Here is a 22,113-nt window from a genome sequence, read left to right on the forward strand (position 1 = left end):
AGAGCGGCTGCCTACCCCCTGCATCTGAGTCACTGCATCTTTAACAATGCACGCGAGTGGTCCTCAGCCCAGCATTATATCTAAAAGACGGCCACTTGTTAGTGCAGCAGCCCCTCGGTACTGGACGGGTGCAAGAGCCTAGATGTTTGCACTCAGGTGCTGGAGCAACACCTGAGGCTTCTGACTCGGACCTAGGAATGATTCACACCAGCACACAGGGAAAGATCATCACTGGCACGAAGCCCTGGGATTCCTGACTCAATAGCATTGTGAAAGAACCATTTATAGCACGGCTCTCCTATGACGAATGAGAAAGCTCATCAGTTTCATTTTGTCTCCTAACCAACTCCGTATTTTAATCGTGGTCAGCCGCAACGACAGAACAAAACTCAGACACCAACAATTGCATTTATATAGTGCCTTTAATTTAGTAAGACACCCTGCGTTGCTTCGCAGGAACATCAAACGTCATTCGACACCGCGCCAAATTCAGAGACTCAAGACGGGTTAGCCAAAACCTCGGTCAGAGAAGCAGGATTTAAGGAACATCTTGAAGGTGGAGAGAGACAGTAGCACTCGGTGCAAAATTAAAACCGGAAACACATCCGGCAACATCTATGGAGAGAGAAACGGGGTGGACGTCCTAGGTCTGTTACCAACAGTGCTTCTCCCTGTAGGCACCGCCAGATCTTTCAGACTATTTTCAGCAGTCTTTCCATTCCTCCTCCTCTCCCCTGGCCACACCTCCAGCATGCACAGTATTTTGCTTTTGAATGAGTAACTTGGTGAGCTGTAGGATAAAGACAGCAGAATTTCGAATGAGCCAGGGATTACAAAGGACGCAGAGCGAGAAGCTAGCCAGGAGAGTACAGGAATAGTCAGGTCTAGAAGTAACAAAGGCACGGGTCGAAAGTTTCCACAGCAGGTGACTGAGGCAGCAATGGAGTTGGACGAGGTTACAGAAATGATCTTTGAAATGGAAGGGATAGGTGATTGGAAGCCGAGTACAACTTCCAAGTTGCAGAATAGTCTGATTCTGACACGAGACAGTTAGCAGGGAGAGGAACAGAACCCACCAAGTGGGGAGGCAGTGGTAATGTCAAGAGACTTAACAATCCAGCACCTCAGGCTAATGTTCTGAGGACATGGGTTCGAACACCACCCTGGCAGGTGGTGGAATGTAATTGAATTTTTTAAAAAATCTGGAATTAAAAGCCTGGTCCAACAGTGGACAGCTACTGTCAACTGTCATTCAAAACCCATCTGGTTCATTAATGCCCTTTAGTAATCTGCCATCCTTACCAGGTCTCACCTATGTGACTCCAGCCAGACTATGTCCAGGCAAGTAGGGGTGTACAACAGATGTGTACAACCAGCGATGCCCATATCCTGTAGGCAAATAAATGTTTAACAGCCTCTGTAAAGTCTCATTATTTTGTGTTTTTTTAATGGTAAATTAAATTTGTAATATATCAAATGCAGCAATAACAGCATAAATGTGTGCAGTTTGAAACGAATTCGGGTGAACTTGGATAGATGCAGTGCAAAGATCTCTGACTACTCAACATGCATACAAGTCAGAACTGATCACTTGATTAGTACCCCTGCCACCAGATTCAATATCCAGCAATGCTCTGTGGCTGCAGGGTGTATGATGAACTGCAGAAATGCATCACGGTCACTTTGTTGGTCACCCTCTCTACCGTGACTCATGATGTCAGGGTCTGGTTCTTGCTGGTACAGGCCTCCAGAATAATGATAGCAGTGAAGAACATAGGGAGATGGCAGTTCCTCTCTCTTTCTCAGTGGTCAATGACTGGCACTTCTGAAGTGCCAATTTGGCCCAACAGCATTGATACTCAAACAGTATGGAGGATGCACACAGACAGAATCATTCACCAGGATGAGAACTGAGGATTTATTCTAGAGGAATAATAACAGAAAATGCAGGAGAAACTCAGCAGGTCTGGCAGCACCTGTGGAGAGTAAAAAAAAGGGTTAATGTTTCAAGTCTGCTGTCACTGTTCTTCAGTTCTCACTGCTGTTTCTGGACAGTATGATGGTAAACTGGTTGCTGTGTTGCCCTATCATAAAAAAGCAACTAACTTCAAAAACACATCATTGTCTATACATGGCTTAAGGACATCCTGAGAAGTGCTATAAGAATGCAAATTACAGATCTATAGATGCCAAGGACAATCCAGAGAGGGAAATATTCAATAAGAAACAAAGTATTGTTCTCTTCTTAGCTCTGTGTTAGAAGGTTGGAAGTTCAAGTCCATTATAGGACCTTAGCAAACAACCTAGGCAGACACTTCAATGCAGTACCGGAGAAGTACTGCACACTCAGAGCTGCTGTCTTCAGCTATAAAAGAGACTCCAGATGCATATTCAGATGGGTGTGATAGATTCCACTATTCAAAGAGCAGCAAGAGGTGAACCCAGTACCATGTTTCACCTTAAGCAACACCACCAATGAAATAAAAAAAACAGGGTAATTTAGGGGTGCTATTGGTGGAATTTGGTCTCCTGCACTTGAAAAATAATGAGTTGTGAAGCATTTTGGGGTATGATGAGGTGCTACAATGCAAGTACAGCTTGTTATTCAGTTCTGATATGCAAGCACACAATATGGAATCATGAAAAAACAGTCAAACTTATTTTAAGAACTTTTTTTTGCAGTCACTGCTACATGTACTGCAAAGATAAAAATTCTCTTTGACTGTTCTCAACAGCTTTTGCACGTTGGATAGGCCCTTAACTGCTGTCAATGACAAATTCTAAGATGCCACCTTGGAGGCTGTCAGGCAAATGCCAGTACTGACAGAGTCTGGCACGAGTCTCTCCAGAGTTAACAGGTCCCTCAGGAATGGTCTGGCGTGCAACTGGAGAATACAAATGTAGTGTTTCTGCAGATATCACAACACATCTCTCATTTTTGTTTTGTGAGACATACTGTGACACAAACTTGAGCCATTATCCCTGACGACAGAAAGGAATCAAATCAGATATAAGCTGGATACCCAGTTCAAAATGACTTCTCGTAGGTGAGCATTGTTTAGTATTTGCATGATACGTCAGCAACTTCCTATACAGAAGAGAAAGGAAATCAAAATGTAGCTGGTGCTAGCAGGAAGGAGCTTTAAAATACTGTGATGCAGTTTCAATGTCTAAGTGAATAAGTGCTTTGGATTGCAAGTAGAAGGGTCAAACGTATTAACTGCTATTAAATGCAACCCATGAATTGCCTGTCCTCCAATGGTCAGAGTCGACCAAGCCTTCAAACCCACATGGTTTCGCTGCAGATCTTCATCAAGCTTCAGGCTTGATTCCAGAGTTCCTTTCGAGTTCCATTAGACTGGTGTTTGGGATTTTCTTTCTTTTACCTACCTCCAAAAAAGAGGTGACAGCGATAGCCGAATGACTCCCTGGATTTCAATGAATATTAATGGTGGCAAGGGAAGGGCTAAGCTCAAGGCTTTGTTCCGGAGATGGCTGCTGTTCTCTATACTCGACGTGTCCGTTCCGGTGATGACCGTACTCCAGCTTAATTCTCATTTCCCCGATCTTCAATTTGGGCAGAATATCTGGGATCCATTCAATAATAAACGGAGTGGGTTCCTTCTGCTCAGGCGACATGTTGCCTGGATGCAAAGGAAAATTCCAAAGTCAACTTTATGCTGGGCATAAACGAAAACTCTTATGTTACAACTACTCAACATCCCCAAACAGTTACTTAACCAAAATGGGCTGAATTTTGAGATCATAGGCATAAGGAATTTATGCTGCACATATTATTCCCAGGGCATTTTAAATGTTTTCAGAGGTGCAACAACACTTATCTTTATCTAACATTCACAATAAAATAAATGTCTCAAGGCACTTCAATGAAGAAAACATGACACCTGGCCACATGAGGAGCTATATGGGCACATGACTTGGTCAAAGAGGTCAATTAAAGGAGAGGAGTGAGAGAAGGGGAGAGGTGGATGGAGAGTATTGTGGAGCTTAGGGCCCTGCCATCAATGGTGGAAGAATTAAAACTGGAAGTTACAAGACCGTAAGTTACGAAAGCAGAAGTAGGCCATTCAGCCCATTGAGTCTGCTCTGCCATTCAATGAGATCATGGCTGATCTGATAATCTTCAACTCCACTTTCTTGCCTTTTCCCTATATTCCTTGAATTCCCTGGATTCCCTTACTGATTAAAAATCTATCTCAGCTTTGAATATATTTAATGAACCAGCTTCAGGAAGAGTAACAAGAGGAACACAGACATCTCAGACAACCCTCGTTATAGATCTGGAAGATATTAGAATAAGGGAGAGGGCAGGTCAGATTAGTGAGTGTAGGAATTGGAGAGGCAAAGAGTGAGTTTGAAAGTAGATTTGCAGGTAACCTAAAAGGGTATCCAACAATTTTTAGAAGCATATAAATAGTAAAAGGATAACCAAAACAAGGACAGGGTTGCTCAAGTATGACAATGAAGATTGTCCTCTACTGCTGCAAGTCAGAGTAGAGGTACGAAATGTGTACTATGTATCTGTCCTCACTGGAGGAGAGGATGGTGCCTATCACAGTAAAGAAGATGTTGCAGCAAAACAAAAGGAGAATGTACTGGAAAGGTTGGTGTTGCTCAAAACAGAGATGTTGCCTGGTCTGGGTAGGATATTTCTTAGGTCAACTGAGGGAAAGCAAGGGTGGAACAGCTGAGGCTTTGAACACAATCTTCCAACACTCCTCAGATTTGGAGGTGCTGCCAGAATTTGAATATTCTGCATGGAGCAAGAGATAAACTACAGGGCAACCAGCCTAACCACTGATGGTGGGGAAGTTTCTAGAGAAAGTGATCATGTATAAAATTGAATGACACTTGGAAACACATGTGCTTGTAAACACAGGCTGACCTGGATTAGTTGAAGAGAAACCATGTTTGATGGGCTTGATCTTGTCGAACAGAGTGTGGATGAGTGTTGCATGCCTGGAGTCTCAAAACGTGCTTTAACGGAGTACCACATGATAGACTTGTTAGCAAAGTTAAACTTTTAACAGACTAATGTTGGGGTAATATCTTCTGGATACCTGATTCTAAAAATAATCTCCCAAGCAGCATTACCCTTAAAACCAAATTTCTCACCGACTCTCAGGAAAGTCTTGAGTTCCAGTGGTCGAATGCTTGGCTGTTTCTCCACTCGGCTGTAAGCGTCTGCAATGCTCTCTACCTGCACCTTTGGACACTTAAACAACTCGTAGGTGCCATCACGGTTTTCAACAAAACTGCGTGTGACCTCCAGGGGCATCTGAAAGGCAGAAATAAAGGGTGCTGGATTACATCTTTACAAGGCTGTAAGAGTTGTTAGAATTCCCAGAAACCAGTTTCTATCGCACTCTGGAGGGTGCGGAAGTTTCAGAGGCTACAAAAAAAATTCATGACCATCATTCCAGGGATGAGGAACTGCTTGAGTAGGACTGCAGAAGCTGGGAGTTGTTCTCCTTGGAGCAGAGTTATTTGAGAGGAGATCTAACAAAGGTGTTCGCAATCATGAGAGCTCAAGGCAGAAGGGCTGAGGAACTGAAGGCACTAATTTAAAAAGTGTTTAGCAAAAGGCAACATGAGGAAAAACAATATTTTTTTTCCCAAAAACCAAGCCTGGGATTAGGATCCCGATGGGGCTGAATGGCCTTCTGTGCTGTAACTATTCTATGAAAAGACTCTCTCATTCATGAAATAAGGCAATGGCCTCAGAATCTGAGCAGTTTTCCACAAAACAGGACACAGGGAGATCAATAGCCATAGATTTGCCACAAATTTGATATAATTAACAAAAGAACCAGAAGAGAAAATAGGAGAATTTTCTTTATGCAGCAAGTTGTTATAAGCTGGATCACATTTGCTGAGTGGTGGATGCAAGTGCAATTTTGACAAACAGGATACATATTTGACAAATGCAATCTGCAGAGCCATAGGCAAAGAACTTTGCTCAAAAAGAGTCAGCACAAACATGATGGGCCAAATGGGCGCCCTCTGTGCTGTCTGATCCTACTGATCAGTCACTGAGCCATGCCAATCATCTTCCCGAACTTCATGGGAAGACCAAGTCTGCTGAAATGCAGTGGCTGGCATTTTCTTTTATAGACTGTCAGCTCTTTTGCTCATCATGGACTAATGCAGCCTTATTGCAGACACCTTCACCTCCCCCTTCCCACCTACCTCTGGGGTATCAAATATCTGCTTGACTTGAAGAATGTTTGTGATCTGCCAAGTGTATTTGGAGAATGTTCCCAGAGGCACTGCATCCTTCCGAACGAATCCTACAAAAGACAACGCACATGCTTTAGTATCAAAAAAGGACAACAGGAGGAACAGAGGGTTATTTTCTGCTAGATAAGCTCACTTCTCCCTAATGTGGGAGCAGCAAATTTAAAAGCAGTAAGCTGTCGCCAAAACCTGGCCAGTGAAAGGCCTCCGCTTGCTCTCCAGGAGGTGGCCTTTTCAATGGAGAGTTCAGAAGAAACATCTTTAGCCAGACAGTGATAAGAATGTGGAAGCTGTGCCCACAGAGTGGTCAAGGCCAATAGCATTGGTGCATTGAAGAGGAATGAGGTAAAGAAAGGACAGGATTTGCTGATTTGAAGTAGGGTGGAAAGAGGAACAATCATCAATGTGAACATCACTCCAGCTGCTCTCCTGATGCCGCCTTACCTCCTTGTCTTTCCACCATGTTGTGCGATGGGCCACTTCCATAACATCCTGATGAATTTTCTGATAATTGCAGCCAACTGCCTCCTCAACCCATCAGTGCCCTCCCTGCCAACTGAGCTCACTATTCTGCTACTTATCAGGTAAAAGCAGGCATATGGGCTGAACTGCTCATAGTGGAAGTTGCTACTGCCATCCTCTTTAAGTGCAGGAAACTTCAGCGCCTGCTTGATCCAATGGGTTTTATAAGAAAACTACTTCCTGGTCTAGATAGAGGAGTTGCTTCTTAACAAGATATAGTTTATTGCATGTGAGCAACCAGTTATAGGTTATATTGCTATGATGCATGTTGTTACAGAGACTTTGTGCAGGACCAGAAGTTCGGACTCACTCCTTCAACATCTTAAGCTGTTTTGTCCACAAATCCACTTAATATCATCATAGTGGGTGGTGCACTCTACAATATTAAACTTTTCAGATCCGTATGAAGCTTCTTTTTCATTTTTAATGCCATACATCTTGTATCTAAAAATTCAGTGCAACTCCATCGGGGACCCAATGGTCTTAATGCTAAACTATTAATCCAGAAACTCAACTAATGTTCTGGGGACCTGGGTTCAAATCCCATGGCAGACGGTGGAATTTGAATTCAAATTTTTTTAAAAACCTGGAATTAAGCATTTACTGATGACCATTAATCTGTCGCCGATTGTCAGAAAAACCCATCTGGCTCACTAACATCCTTCAGGAAAGGAAATCTGCCATCCTCACATGTTCTGGCCTACATATGACTCCAGACCCACAGCAATGTCATTGACTCTCATCTCCCCTCTGAAATGACCTAGCAAGCCAATAAGCTCAAGGGCAACAAAGGATAAGCAAGAAATGCTGGCCAGCCAGCGATGTCCATGTCTCATAAGTAAATTTTAAAAAAATGCTTTCCAAGTCTGTCTTCACAAATTCAGGTGATCTTGAGATTTCAGTATTTTCCCAGAAACGATTCTGTTCAGACTTGGAAGCCATGTTCCCTTTAATTTTCTTACTGGCTGCTTTGGCCTCCAAGTCTGAAGCGCAGCAGTGACATCTGAGACCCAAAGTCAATGCTGATGCCGATTGCCATGCATGGAACTTTGGAGCAGCTTAGAGAGAACACTGCTTGGAAGACCAGTCATTTGTTGGGTTGATGAGCGTTGACTCTGATTCTTTTCCTGATAGTCTGAGGTCTGTTGGTACCTTGCGTTATTAAATTCCCTATTAGGTTTGTCCCAGTAGGTCAGAGGTGGATAATTAAATCATAACGGGATAAGGGTCCTGCAAGTATTTCAAACAATTCCTTCAGCAGTTTGAACAGTATACGATCTCTGCTAGTTTGCAGGTTGTTGGAAATTGTGAAATATCATCAGTGCTCACAAAATGTTTACATGGTCAACCCACTGGACCTTTGACCAAGTGGCCAACCTTCAATGTAATCCTGACAGAAGTTGAGATATCCCCAGTTCCTTAACTGCTTCTGTTGGATCTGATTAAGCCAATTGTGACTTGCTGACCATTACTTCACTTCAGTATGAGTGTATGATTCCATTTCATAAATGGACTCCATTTGGTAAGGGCACTGACCATGACTCTGGAGGGTGTTATTGTCTGCAGTTTTCCCGGCACATGCACTGTTTCATTGACGGAATCATGAGACAAAGTTGAAACCCTGTATTCATGGAGCCATCCTTGCTCCTTCTTTCTTGTCCAGTAGAGAAAGCACTGCTCCTGAGCCTCCAGGTGAACTATCGGCTGCTTTGGTGGTCGGAAAGGATGGATTATGGTGTGCTAACACATCTGTGGACATCAAATGTCTTGATCCTCTGAAAAGACTTCTCTTCATATGGGTTCCAACACCATCCTTATGACTTCTTGAGAAACTGTCTCAAGGGTCTGTAGTAGTTGCCAAGTGAGGCATTAACTTTGTTTCAGTATATTGTGTATTCAGTATTCAACATTCAGCTTCCTTTAAATAATTTGAGGGGCAAAGGAGCTTGTTAGATTTTGCTGTGTAACCTCTTCCACCTTTCAAATAAAGTTGAGATTGAGATATGCCTTCCTACTCGAGCAAGAATTTTTGATTGTCAAGTATGTATAGATTTCCTGCCATTCTTCCCAAGTCTCCCCTATACTGGAGAGTTGCCGATAGCATACATTTAACTTTAAGTTGTATTTCTCTTGGACCATAATAGTTGTATTGTTGTTGCCTGTAGACAGTATTTTCTTTCCCACACTATCTGATAATACAGTGACACTTGCCTCAGTATCCAATATGAAATTGGTGAGGTGACCACTGGCGTAAGTATCAGCTTGCCAAAATGCCAGGTATGGATCATCTACTTCATCTGGGAACACTTCAGGCTTTACTTCTGTTGTAGGCTGTTCTATCTCAGTAATCTCTTTATGTGGGGGGCTATTTGATTTCTTGCTTTTCTGAAACCGCCTCTCATTTCTGCACATTTTATGTTGTTTGCTGTAGTTTGAGAATTCAATGGACTCTGCTTTGCGCCAAGGTTGATATTCTACTTAGGATTAATCTATGTTGCTTCTGGACTTATGCTTTACTCATTGTCTGCATAGTTTTCTGTAGAGTCAGGTCTTCTTTGGACTGTAATGAATCTGGCAAAGACTCATCTGCAATTCCTACAATAATTCACACTCTTGTGAAATCTGACTTGAAGTCACCATATTCACACTTCTTTACTAATCTGTAGAGAGTATTTATTAAATTGCCTGGGCACTCCACTGGATGCTGAACTCACCTATTAATTGTTGCTCTTTCAAGAAATGATGGAGATGGAAAGAAAAAGGCATGATGCTATCATTTGTATTTTCACAGATGGTCATTAAGAAGCCAAAAGCTCCCTCAAGGGCCAGAGAAGGCAGAAAATACATGGAATAAACTTCATCCAAGTTGTGACAAAACCTCCGGTTAAGAGAGATTTGTTTTGTCCTCTTTGTCTTGAAGAGGGGTATTATAAACCTGGTGCCCAGGTGTCTGTTCCATGGAAAGCTGAGTAAATAGCTGTGGATTTTTTTTAAAAATTAGCCATAAGAAGCATGAGTGGGCACAGTCAGGCTCACACAGAACTAGGGTTTTAGTTTTACTTTCAGTTGTTGAAGTTGGAGTTTGTTGGAGTTTTTTGAAGTTGAAGCTGCTAGATGCAGCTCTCTCTCGCTGCTGCTGCAAAAAGCTCGAGTTCTGTCTCTGCTGTTAGATCATTCTGTCTGTGTTCATTTTCTTGGACTGGAGGAGATAGCAAGTGAGGGAAATCTGTTTTGCTGAATTTGCCTTTGCCAAGGGTGTGTTTACGGGATGCTGCTATATTGGAACAGCTAATGTGTAAATGTTAAACAATTTTTTAAAAGTATTTTCATAGAGTTAAAGTTATGCCTGTTCTTTTTATGTTTGTATTGTAACTATGGTGTAAGAATAAAGTGTGTTTTGCTTAAAGCCTAGTAGTTTCACCAATTAAATCACATCTGGAATGCAGCACCTTACACTTGTCTTTAAATAAGATCAAAGTTAGGGTCTAGGCTATCTCCTTGATATGTTTTGAGGGGTTTGGTCTGCCCCGTACAAGTATTGTTGGACGTCGGCAGAGTGGTTGGTGTTTCTGCAGCCATGATAGAAACCAGACACAACTCATTACATTTGCTGAAGATGGTGTATGGCAGAGGGAGACGGGACCAAATGGCAAAGAATAATCAAGATTTTATTTAGTTCTTTGAAAAAATATTTTGAGAGTTTTTTTAAGTGCACCATGATGGGCAATTGTGGGGAAATGTTGGCATAATGCTAATGCTGTAGGTCGAGTAATCCTAAGGCCTTGGCTAATTCACTGAGAATATGGATTCAAACTGCACGCCAGCAGGGTCTTAAATTCAATTTATTAATCAATTATGGGATTTGAATCTAGTTTCAGTAATGGTAACTATAGAATTTTTGATTGTTGCAAAAAACATTGTCTGATTCACTAAAATCCTTTGGGAAAAGAAATCTGCCATTTTTCCTGTCTGGCCTACATGTGACTCCATACCAAAAGCAAATACGTGTTAATGTTACGTCAGTTGTATTGTTAATGTTAAGGATACACAAGTGGGAGGGTATTGATAGAAAGGGACGGCTAGGGTACTGGGTTGATTAGGAGGTAGGAGACAGAGATCTGTAATGCTGCCTTCTGTGAATATACCTGCTATCATTGGGGTTATTAAATTTATTATTATTATTAACCTAGATCTGTGCCTTGTTTCGTACCCCATCGTGTCATGGGTCCATATAATAACGTGGATACATCTTAACTGCTCTCTGAAATGGGAAGCCACAGTTAAAGGGCAATTAGGGATGGCCAACAAATGCTGATCATGTTAGTGATGCCCATGTCCAAAGAAAGAATTAAAAGAAAATGTTCTTCTCACAGTGGTCCTTCAGCATCACTGTCAGGTTTAGAGCAAAGCTCACTTCATTCCAACTCCATCATCGACACTCTTTGGGATCAAATGGAAACGTACTAAACTCCCTACATCATTTTTTCTCTGACTGTAACTCCCCAAATTCAGAAATAAAGCTGGAGCAATTTTGCACTGTGAAGAATTACGTAGAATCCACAGCACGTTACAAGGCCATTTAGTCCAACTGGTCTGCCCGACGGATAACACTCCACAAAAGTCTCGTCTATCTCTCTTAAACTAGTCCTATCAGCATATGCTTCTGCTTCTTTCCGCTTGAAGGCTTTTCATTAAATAAATTAACACTATTGTCTCTCAACCTCTCTCGCTGTGGTATTGAGCTCCATCATAGTGTGAAGTAGTTCTTCTTGAATTCTCTACCTGTTTCCTTGGTGACAATCTTATATATACAGCCTCTAGTTTTGTTCTGCACCAGAAGAGAAACTGATTCAGGACCATTCGGAGTGCAATTTCCCTGGGGAGGATGACAATGGACAAAGCCCATTCATTCCAACTCACTGAGCTGAATCTGAAGTCAGGTTCACAGCAGTTGCAGTAAGAGTGGGTTGTGCAAATTATCACAACCTCACATCAGAGATGCCTTATACTCATCTGCCACACACTTGCACCTAGACATAATTGTCTCGGGGTTGCTGCAATGCCATGCTTGAGCAGGTAGTAAGATGGGTTACCTGTGGTGGAGTTGGGAAGGCGTTTCTTTTTGCTTCCCATCGAAATCCTCTGTTGCAGGGCATCAAAGAAAATCTGAGGAACGTGGAACACCAGTGGTTCAGGCTTCCCTGCAAGAACAACAATGTGCATTTTACCAGAGCCTGCAATGACTGACATTTCTGTTATTCTTTTAACAACAACTTGCAGACACAAAATACCTTTATGATGGCAAAAGCTGGTCCTGAAGCAGTGAGGCCCACTTGCTCCAGAGGTGTGTACTAACATCTTTGAATGCGTTGATTAGAATAAAAATACACAGGAATGGAAGCAGACAAAAACATATTTTGACACCAAGACGCAAAGCAGTAGATATTAAAACGTGTCATATAGGAGGAAACAGACGGAGAATTTCAGGAAGGGAACTCCAAGAACTAAAGGCTCAGTAGATGGCTCCAGAGGTTAGGAAATGCAAAAGGGGATGGAACTTGCTGCCCGCAAGGGTGGTGGAAATAGAGGCACTGAAGCGTATACGATACTGAATGGTGTTGACAAGGTGGACGTCAGAAGAATGTTTCCTCGTGTGGGTCAGCCCGGAAGGTAGGTAGATAGTGAGGGGTGTGTGCGTGCGTGTGGTGGGGCATTGTTTAAAAAGTAGGGGATTAGGGATTGTCCTATTACGACAGGGTTGAGGAGTAACTTATTTCTCCCAGAGAGGGTTAGGCAACTTTGAAACTCTGCCTCAGAAGTCGGTGGAGACAGGATCATTAAATATTTTGAAGACAGAGTTAGATAAATCCTTGTTAGGGTAGGGAATCAAAGGTTGTTGGGCGTAGATGGCAATATGGAATTCAAAACACAAACCGTTGGCCATAAGCTTATTGAATGGTAAAGCAGACTCAAGGGGCCGGATGGTCTACTTCTGTTCCCAGTTCATGTGTTTGATGAATGATTTCAAAAGGGAACTGGATATGTATTTGAAGAAAATAAACTTGCAGGGCTATAGGGCAGAGTAGAAAAATGGAACTGACTAGATTACAGGAAACCTGACATCAGGGCGAAATTGGAGAAATGCAGATTTCTTTAAGGATTATATGTGTGGAGCTGAAAGAACACAGCAGGCCAGGCAGCAACAGATGAGTAGGAAAGTTGACGTTTCGGCTCGGGACCCTTCTTCAGAAAATCTGAATTCTGAAGAAGGTCCCGACCCGAAATGTCAACTTTCCTACTCCTCTGATGTTGCCTGGCCTGCTGTGTTCCTCCAGCTCCACGCTGTGTTATCTCTGACTCCAGCATCAGCAGTTCTTATTATCTCTTTCTTTGAGGATTGTAAGGTTGGAAAAGTTTGTGGAGTTAGAAGGGGGAGGACAGCATGGAAGAATTTGAACAACAGGATGAGAAATCTATTACCAAAGTGGTCATGTGCCCGAAGCAAATACAGGTCAGCAAACAGAATGGCGACATACTGTTATTATTAAACACACCAGCTAGGGCATAATTACTTGATTAACTTTAAACCACAGGGACATCACATGCAAAGCTGTCAAGAAAAAAGGCTGGCAGCAAAAACATGAAGGCTCCAAGACTCCTGATTAGCATTGGGTTTGAAGAGTGGTAATGTGGGACCAGATGGGGCTGGCACTGACAATCTCCAGGGTTAGAATGGAATATCCAAGAATTAAGGGTTAATCTCTTCAACACTGCTGTAAGCAATCTCAGCATAAAAAAAAACAAATCCCAGGGCCATCAAACAATGTGTTTTCTTTCAACCTTTCTCATTTACTAGTTCGATGGGTGTAGGAGATGGGGAGGAAGAAATATAGGCAGCCTAACCAGGACAAGCCATCGAGAGGTCACACAACGAAATCTCCAGGAATACATCCAACCTGACCTGGAACTGGCATCAAACACTCCATTCCACACTTTTGTGGTGATATGGTTCAGAATGGTGATGGCAACAGAATGGCAGTCACTAACATGCAAGTGACAAATTTGTTTTTGTGAAGACTTCCATTTCACCAGATGAGAAGAGCTACATAGACGCAAGCTATCTTTGTTATGCTGGTGTGCCTTCCCGAGATAAGATTCCCCAAAGTATTCACCTTTTGGTAAATACTCTTCTTTCATATTTGGACTGGGCTCAGTAATTTCAAGGATGATATTTCTGTGAGACACAAGTGCAAGGCTTTCAAACCAAGTCGCTGCAGAAATGGTAAAGTTACTGCATCATCATAAAAATCTGTCTGTCTCTCTTGCTCAGTGAGCAGTGGAGGATGGGGTTATTTAATATATTTCAGGCTGACTTCAGCAGAGTTACGGTGGCAGGGTCGATACGTAGACAGGAAACTGGGGCTGGGGCTGAGGCCTTAATCATGATCGTGTCAAATTGCGGAGCAGGCTTGAGGGGCCAAATGGCCCACTCCTGCTCTGAATTCTTGTGTACGTGCTTGTGCAGTAACGGTTTCTGCTGTCTTATCACACAGTTGATTGTCAACACTCAACAGCAGTGGGAGACCACAATCAGTTGGTTTACCTCAACAGACATAATTACATGAAATTACACTGTTGCAAACTCACTCAAGTTATTAAAAAAATGTGAAAAGAGATGCTAAATTATTCCAATGACAGCATCTACACAAACAATTAAGGGATTAGTCTATAGAAAATTACTTCCAAATAAATAATTACTGCCTCTTTAGTAAAGCTATCAACTTTGCAAAAACATATCACTCACCGTCAAATTGGTAATGCATAGTTTGATTGATGCGCTCTGTGACGCTAGCAAGCCAATGTTGAAATGTCAGCGTTACTTGGGACTCATCGATGGGTTGACTCACTAAAAGAGAGAATGAATGAGAGAGTGGGGAAGAGACAGCAGGAGAGTGACAGAGAGCATGGGAGAACGAGCAGGAAAGCAAGAGAGAGCGCGTCAAAGAGGGAGAGTTAGAAAGAGAGAAGGGGAGAGAAACGGGAGACAGAAAAAGGAAAAAAGAGGGTAAGGGGATGGGGGAAGGCAGGGGGGAGAGAGAGAGAAAAAAAGGAAAAAGAGAGATGCAGACAGAGACAAAACAGTTACAATAAAGGCATTGGCCCATGTGAGCTGCTACAGCAACAAATACTATATAGGTTGATTCATTTCTTTAGCTGCCTTTGTTGGGAGAGTGGATCACAGGGGCATGAGGTACTCCCACAGTCAGTATCCCTTGGGGACTATCTACAAACTACTAAACAGGAGAACCAATGAAATGGAAGGCAAATCATACCTTACCCAAATACTTGGAATTGGAAAATAATTACAAAGGTGAAATGTGGATAGAACCTACTTTCCTACCAATCCATACTGGTGTGCTGGGAGTCCAACTCGGGCATCTAGTTGGGGAGAGTAGACAGAGACCTCACTCTGTTGCTGATGGTGCAGCCTGAGGTGGATATGTGGCACCCTCAACATGCGCAGCCCTCAGCTTGGAGATTGGAACATTCCCACCAAAAAAAAAAGCAGCAAAATTCTTGCAGCATTTAGCAACAGCTTACCAGCTATGTCTTCTTTTTTCTTCTTCTTTGCTTTCGAAACCGCACTTGATGCGGCTTGGGAGGGGTGGTCCTGGGGGTAAAGTGCCAGCAGCTGTGTCTCAGAATTTGCCTGAAGCCCTAGTTTGAAGCAATTTAATCCGACATAAACAGATCAAAATTAGTAAATTAAACGTCAGTAAATTGAACAATAAACACAGGAGAAACTTACTCACCTGGGGAGTGGGTGGGATGTGGAACTTGCTACCACAAAGAGCAGTTGACGTGAATACTACAGGAAACATTAGATAAGTGTATGAGGGAGTAAGTAGAAGGGTGTGGTTATGCGATAAGATGAAGGTATAGAAGGTATAAGATGAAGGTTTGTTTCTGTGCTGCTTTTTGTAAGTTCTATGTAAAAATGTAAATTCCATGCAACATTCGGCTCAACAATACTGATTGGCCCCATCTTCTCAATAAATCTTTCAATTCTTGCTCTCCAGAATGCAGTCAGTTGTTTTGTGAATTTATTTGTACCCTCCCTCAAGGAACTTCCCCAGTAACTTAGTCAACATCGATTGGTACTTTAAGAACCTAACCACCTCCCATGACATTCAGAGACATTATCATCACTGAATCCCCCAGTATAACATCATTTTCTTTGGAGGTGGGGGGGGGATCATATACATGAGCAGCTTAGAGTTTAGGTACTGTGGCGAGCAACTGTTTCCCCAAAGCCTTTGCACAAATTGACAAGGCACAAGTCAGGAGTGTGATGGAATACTCCCCACTCTACTGGATGGGGGCAGCTCCAACAACACTCGAGAAGCTCGAAAATATCTTGAACAAAGCAGCCCACTTGATCAACACTAGGGCCACTCCTGAAACATTCACTCCCTCTGTCTGAGGCCCTCAGTAGCAGCAGTATGTACCATCTACAGGATGCACTGCAATAACAGGCTGCTTCCTAGCCCTCTAACACTGAGGCAGACAAGGGTAGCAGATACATAGGAGCACCATCCAAAGCCACAAGCTATCCTGACTCGGCATTATTCTGCCATTCCACCAGTGTCGCTGGGTTAAAATTCTGGTACTCCCTCCCTAACAGCACAGTGGATGGCCCTAGCCACAGAGGTTGTGGTGGCTCAAGTAGGGTGTGTACCACTACCTTCCCAAGGGGCAATTAGGGATGGGCAATAAACGCTGGGCCAAACAACACACCTATATGCACAAATGAATAGGAAAATGACACTACTTGTCTTGGTCCTAACTTCTTTTTAACTTGTATCTCTTTGATGGCTAAGCTACATGTTAATATATTACAATATAATACTATATACTAACTGAATATTTCCTGAGTGTTCCACCGTGAATGATTGCTTGGCAAAGTAATAATCAGGTGTCCATCAAATTAATAGCCATGTAGCAGTAACAAAATAGCTACAGCCTTCCATCATGGCCAAATTTCTGATGCTGCAAAAGAGGCGAAAAGAAATCAGGTACGCCTCTTTGCTCTTGATCCTTATCCACTGAAAGCCTGTGGAGAGTCCATGTGTCTTGGTTTAACTATGGACCCCTCCTGAAAATCAATCTTCCAGCTCATGCTTAAAGTGAGATGCCAGAGGCTGCTGCTGCCTCTTCCCCATCAGAGAATTGCTGCCTTCAGGACAGAAGGCAAAGGCAGAATGGCAGCAGGAAGCAAAACCACTAACCATACGTGGAAATTTGTTTCACAGGCAAGAAAGGGAACTGGTGGAAGGACCAAATATCATTACTGGGAGAACAAAGTTCAAGGACTTTAAGAGAACACTTGAGTGCCAATACATTAATGTCTGATTACAACAGATCTATGCAAAATTACAACTCAGACTTTGATGTGTAAATTGCAGAATTGCTGTTCTGTGGTGTTGCTATGTACTGATGAAGGAAGCCTTGGGATTTTTCTTTTAACGGAGTCACAAGTGTCATCAGCTCTATGGATATAAATTCTGAGCTGTGTCAAGGGCCTAGATACTCATCTTTCTTTTTATTGTATATTTGTTATTTTTTTAAAAACAGTGATTTTATTGATGGCTCTCCCATAACATTTACAGGCTTCACTAATGGCTAGTCAGTTCTGCTGATCTACACCTTCACACAACTGGGTTCAGAATAAAGATATACATTTATATAGCACTGTTTGCATCTTCAGCATGTCTCAAAGCACTTTATAAAGCCAGGAGAGTATTAACATGGAAAACAGAACAGCCAGATTAGGCACAGAGAGATCCCACAAACAGCAGTGTGATAATGATCAGGCAATCCGTTTGTCAGTGTTGGTTGAGGGATCAAAATTGGCTTGGACACGCAGGAGAACTCCCTCACTCTTCTCAATAGCACTGGGGGTCTCTTGTGTACATCAGAGATCTTTTGCGTTCAACAGCAAGAGCAAACAGGGTTCCTGTTTAGCTAAAGAATGTTCAAATTTGTGATTAAATCTAGAAAGGAGTCTACACCTCCATCGGATAGTGTTTTGGACAGGAAAGTCACCTTCCAGTCTTTGTAACATCATGTGGCAGTTCAGGAAATAACAAATTTGTACTCACCAGAACTTCTGCACCTACTCATGGAATCAAAGTTGATAAAGTAGGAAAATTCTTTCCCCAGCTTCTCATCACTGGCAAAAGCACAGACACACGCGTAGAAGTGAATGCATCGTTTCGGTGGCTCCTCTTTGTTGGAGCTGGATTTACTGGTTTTGAAAGCCTGGCAGGAGCAGTAGAACTTGCGCTCTGTCACACCTTTCAGCCTAGCCTTCTCGTGGAACGAAACGTGCAGGAAGCCCAAACTGTGCTTGGGGCTAGCTTTGCACTTCACCACCATGATGCTCCTGGTGATCCTCTGCACCAGGGGTCCGCTCGACTCAGTCGCCAGGGTCCAGATGGCCTGCTTGGTCTCAGCAGACACCTGGAGAGAGTTCAGCACAGAGCTCTTCAGAGTGTGCGGAGTGGCTTCCACATGGCACTCCATGGCGAGCTTAATGTGCTGGCACTGATTCTCGGAGACCTCCTGTGAGGTCACTTTGAAACAGGTGGGGACTAGGCAGCGGCTGGTCACATGCGTAATAACGGTGCCATCGACCGTCTGAATTGCTTCTGTTGTGCCGAGTTCCACAAAGCCCCGGTAATCAGGTCCTCGATCCCGAAGCCTCACTGAGTACACCTGCGAAGCAGATCCCGTGACTATGCGAACAGCATCGATGCTGGGTTGCTGCTTCCGCACGCCATCCCTGAAGACAGCACCACAGCTTTTATTCTTGCAGCTCAGTCCACGAGTGCCATTGATGGTGCCACACTTGGGGCACTTTTTGATGCCCCGAAGAGTAGGTTTGCCCAAGTCAGCCAGGAAAGCCAAGGTTTTCATCCTCTCTGGCTGCTGCTCCATCTCTCACGTGACTGGCCTTGTTTATACCCTACTGGAGAGAAAAACAGTTCAGCTCGTCAAATAAGCAAGGCAAAGTTTGAAAAGATAATTATGTTGTAGTACTAGAGAGACTTTTTTTCAATTTCAAAATATACTTCATTCACAAAAAATATCTTTATATCTGAACATATTCACAAACACAGTTCAGTTCTATACAGGAGCATGTCAAGGAAACAAACAAACACTGGAGTTTGACTCTATCCAACAAACCAAAGGCATCTCTTACTTAAACCACACCATACTTCCATGCATTCGAGGCACTAGGAGGTTCCGATAACTGAACACACCCCTAATTAACTTCAGCAGGAAGACCTCAGACGGTGGTCTTTCCTCAGCGCCTTGGCAGCAGCTGCCCCAAGCTTTAGTGCATCCTTCAACACATAGAGTCCTGGACCTTGCAAAGTGCCAGTCTGCAACACTTGGTCGAGGTCAACTCCTTGCTCTGGAAGACCAACAGGTTTCGGGCAGACTAAAGAGCGTCTTTCACCAGGTTGATGGTCCTTCAGGTGCAGTCGATGTTTGTCTCAATGTGTGACCCGGGGAACAGACTGTACAGCACAGTCCTGCGTCACAGAGCTGCTCGGGATGAACCTGGACACAAACCATTGCATCTTTCTCCAGATTTCCTTTGCAAAGGCACATTCCAGAAGAAGGTGTATGACAGTCTCAACCCCCACCCCACACACACCAGAGACAATCTGCCTACAACATTCAGCACTGTCAGTGTGAAGAAGAAATAGGGACTGGGTTTGAAGAAGTCTGTTTAAGACTGGTGCTGTTAGGGTTTAGGGTTAGCAGTCATTCTAATCACCTCCGGTCCCAGTTTGTTAACCATATCAGTGGAAGACACGTGAAAAAATTTCAAAAATGTTCATGTTCACATGGAAAAGAGACGATGCAACTAGCACTTTTTCCTTCAATAAGGCTTCCCAGCTTGTCTCAAAAAATGCTAATCACTTCTTACACTTTTCAATGTTTCAAAATTCTTGAGAAGATCACTTATCAAATGAAGAGTGGAGTTCTGTATTAAGCTAGTGGATTCCAAGGACACTGAACAACAGCAAACAGGAATATCTTTAAACAACTATACGAAAATAAAACTATTTGGCTTTACTTTTCCAAAACTGCAATGTTTAAATGCCATTTGTGGTTTACACTAGTTAAAGGTGATTGCTACACAAGTCATCAGGAACCTTTATACAAGATACAGGAAGCCTTTAAAGTGTCCTGCAGTTTTACAAGGAAAAGAACAAGGTACAAATTTCTTTTTCCCAAAAGTTGGAAAGCAGTTGAGTTTAGCAGGACATCAATGGATACGAGGTATGTAACATATATTTTCTGATCACTATTAGCTAAAGTTATCCTAAATTTACCAGAGATATACTATGTTCAGTTCCTGTAATATTTGGATGAATTCCATTGTCTGGAGAAGATATTGAATAAAATGTGACCTCTGCATAGGAACAAGAACAAAGTATGGGCAGTTTCAAATTTTCATTTCAAAATGTAAATGTTGAAAACACTAAATTATCACAGTTGTTGTCTCTATTGTAATAGAGATCAATCAGGCTGTACATTTGATCTTTTCAACAGAATTTTTCAAACTACTCACCTTCTTCCTGCTTGTTTTGTCCATATTTTTGACCTGAGTTCTACAGGAAATACATATCACACATTACAGACTCATATGATCACACACATCAGAGTACATTGTCTATAATGTCAATGAGACTCTAATTTCCATACCCTTTCTTTTACATTCTTACTACTTCAATATTTAAATTCCTTTTCTATATAAAGTTCTACTATCTACCTCAGGAAGGATTCCAGTGAAGTATTTCTTGTTCTAAGAACACTCTTATGCGCTCTTCACTTTAAGGGTAGAATTAAAATATTGAAAAGGAATTACGAGTGTCGGGGGAACTGTGCATAGACTCAATGGTAGAAGCTGTGAAATGGCAGAATGTATAAATTCAGAATAAAAACCGAAAGAACTGAGGATGCTATAAATCAGGAACAAAAACAGAAGTTGCTTGAAAAGCACAGCTGGTCTGGCAGCATCTGGGAGGAAAAAATCAGAGTTAACATTTGGGTTCGGTGACCCTTCCCCAGAACTCTGAACACAGATGCTGTCAGGCCTGCTAAGCTTTTCCAGCAACTTCTGCTTTTGTTCCTGTGTATAAATTCAGAGATTGGACAAGTCCGGTTACATTTTTTGGAGACCAATCATTCCAGGACATCTCTGCAGGATAGTATCTGACGCCCAACCATCTTTGTTGCTTCATCAATGATCTTCCCTCCGTCACAAGGTCAGAAGTGGGGCTGTTCATTAATGATTGCACAATCTTCAGAACCATTCATGACTCCACAGATACTGAAGCAGTCCAGGTTCAAAAAGCTGCAAGACCTGAACTATATCAATGTTTGGGCTGACAAGTGGCAGGCCTTTCACAACATGGGCTGCCCCAAAATGCTTGATGTTTTCAAAGGTACTTTTGAACTGTTGCCACTGTTGTCATTCAGGAAACATGGTAGCCATTTTGCGCGCTGCCACCTCTCACAACAGCAATAATCAGATCATTAAAGGTAAATGAGAACAGGTAAGGTCCCTTGGGTTTTGGGAATAAGGCCATCCGAGTACATAAGAATCTGCAAAAATAGCAGGAGTAGGCCATTCATTGAACTTGCTCTGTTATTCTAAATCATGACTGATCAGCTCCTCAATGCCATATTCCTGCTATCCCCAAACTTCATCTCCTTCATAAATCTGTTCAGTTAAATCATTTTCTCAATAACCAGTAATCACTTTGTTATAATAGCATCTCGTAATTTTCCTACTATTGATGCCAGGCTAACAGGTCCGGAGTTGCCTGCTGTCTCCTTCCTTCCTTTCTTAAGTAATAGAGTTACATTTGCAATTTCCAAAGCTTCAGGCAGCACTGCAGCATTAATAAAATTGTGAAAGATGATCAACCCTTTATCTGTCACCATCCCTTCCAATGCTCTAGGGCGAAGGTTATTGGTCCCCAGATTTGTTAATTATCAGTCCCATTCATTTCACTAACAGAAGTTGTTTTATTAATACTTTCTGAATCGAAATAAGGGAGAATGGGACTGGGGGAGGTGGAGGGGTGGGGATGGATGGAGGAAGAGAGAAGGGGTTTGGAGAAGGGAGTCAGGTTAGGAGAAGGGGGCAGGGATTGAGGGAGAATGAGAAGGGACTCGGTGTGGGAGAAGGGGGCTGAGGTGGAGGGAGAAAGAAAGGGATTGGAGAAGGGAGTCGGGGTGGGAGAA

At 42.7% G+C, this 22,113-nt stretch overlaps 1 protein-coding gene across 7 annotated transcripts in view; it reads right to left on the reverse strand.

Annotated features, from left to right (window-relative positions):
* Positions 1 to 403: 403 nt before the first annotated feature.
* Positions 404 to 22,113, reverse strand: part of c40h2orf42 (chromosome 40 C2orf42 homolog) — a 27,041-nt gene continuing 5,331 nt past the window's right edge. Inside the window, exons 2-11 of one of the 7 annotated variants that reach the window (XR_007265842.1) lie at positions 20,432 to 20,471; positions 17,943 to 18,811; positions 15,382 to 15,498; positions 14,585 to 14,686; positions 11,874 to 11,981; positions 6,211 to 6,311; positions 5,137 to 5,299; positions 3,391 to 3,644; positions 1,303 to 1,389; positions 404 to 790 (exon numbers count right to left, since the gene is read on the reverse strand). Coding sequence is in view for 6 of the 7 variants with exons in the window: in XM_048618718.1 (XP_048474675.1) it covers positions 3,436 to 3,644; positions 5,137 to 5,299; positions 6,211 to 6,311; positions 11,874 to 11,981; positions 14,585 to 14,686; positions 15,382 to 15,498; positions 17,943 to 18,780 (1,638 nt within the window). In the remaining variant the exon portion in view is untranslated. Of the gene's footprint in view, positions 3,645 to 5,136; positions 5,300 to 6,210; positions 6,312 to 11,873; positions 11,982 to 14,584; positions 14,687 to 15,381; positions 15,499 to 17,942; positions 18,812 to 20,431; positions 20,472 to 22,113 lie in introns of all 7 variants that reach the window. The other 6 variants (XM_048618718.1, XM_048618717.1, XM_048618719.1 and 3 more) reach the window with 6 other exon arrangements.

Source organism: Rhincodon typus, chromosome 40 (genome assembly GCF_021869965.1).
Source record: "Rhincodon typus isolate 14 chromosome 40, sRhiTyp1.1, whole genome shotgun sequence".
Lineage (NCBI taxonomy): Eukaryota > Metazoa > Chordata > Chondrichthyes > Orectolobiformes > Rhincodontidae > Rhincodon > Rhincodon typus.